Source organism: Eimeria tenella, genomic scaffold, assembly GCF_000499545.2.
Source record: "Eimeria tenella Houghton genomic scaffold, Eth_scaff1867, whole genome shotgun sequence".
NCBI lineage: Eukaryota > Apicomplexa > Conoidasida > Eucoccidiorida > Eimeriidae > Eimeria > Eimeria tenella.
Genome location: NW_013541705.1, coordinates 3,135 through 3,498, shown reverse-complemented (window position 1 = coordinate 3,498; position 364 = coordinate 3,135). Strand labels below are relative to the sequence as shown.

Below are 364 nucleotides of genomic sequence, written 5' to 3'. Positions count from 1 at the left end.
CCACAGCAGCGGCAGCAGCAGCAGCAGCGGCAGCAGCAACCGAAACAGCAGCAACAGCAACGCCACCAGCACCACGATCACCAGACGTAGGTCCAGCAGCGCCGGCAGCAGCAACTGCAGCAGAAGCAGCAGCAGCAACTGCAGCAGCAACTGCAGCATCGCCAGCAGCACCACCAGCAGGAGCGACTGCAGAAGCACCAGCAGCAGCACCAGCAGCACCACCAGAAGCAGCACCAGCAGCAGCGACTGCAGCAGCACCAGCAGCAGCGCCAGCAGCACCACCAAAAGCAGCTCCAGCGGCAGCAGCAACAGCAGCGTTCGTCCGGATAAAGAGCAATCCTTTCTCGCCAAAGAGCACCAGGAA

At 62.4% G+C, this 364-nt stretch overlaps 1 protein-coding gene across 1 annotated transcript in view; it reads left to right on the top strand.

Annotated features, from left to right (window-relative positions):
* ETH_00036715 (uncharacterized protein) overlaps positions 1 to 364 on the top strand; it is a gene marked incomplete at both ends in the record, with an annotated part of 2,523 nt that overhangs the window by 795 nt on the left and 1,364 nt on the right. The window contains one exon of the mRNA XM_013373980.1: positions 3 to 86. Within this exon, the coding sequence (XP_013229434.1) occupies positions 3 to 86 (84 nt within the window). The remainder of the gene's footprint in view (positions 1 to 2; positions 87 to 364) is intronic.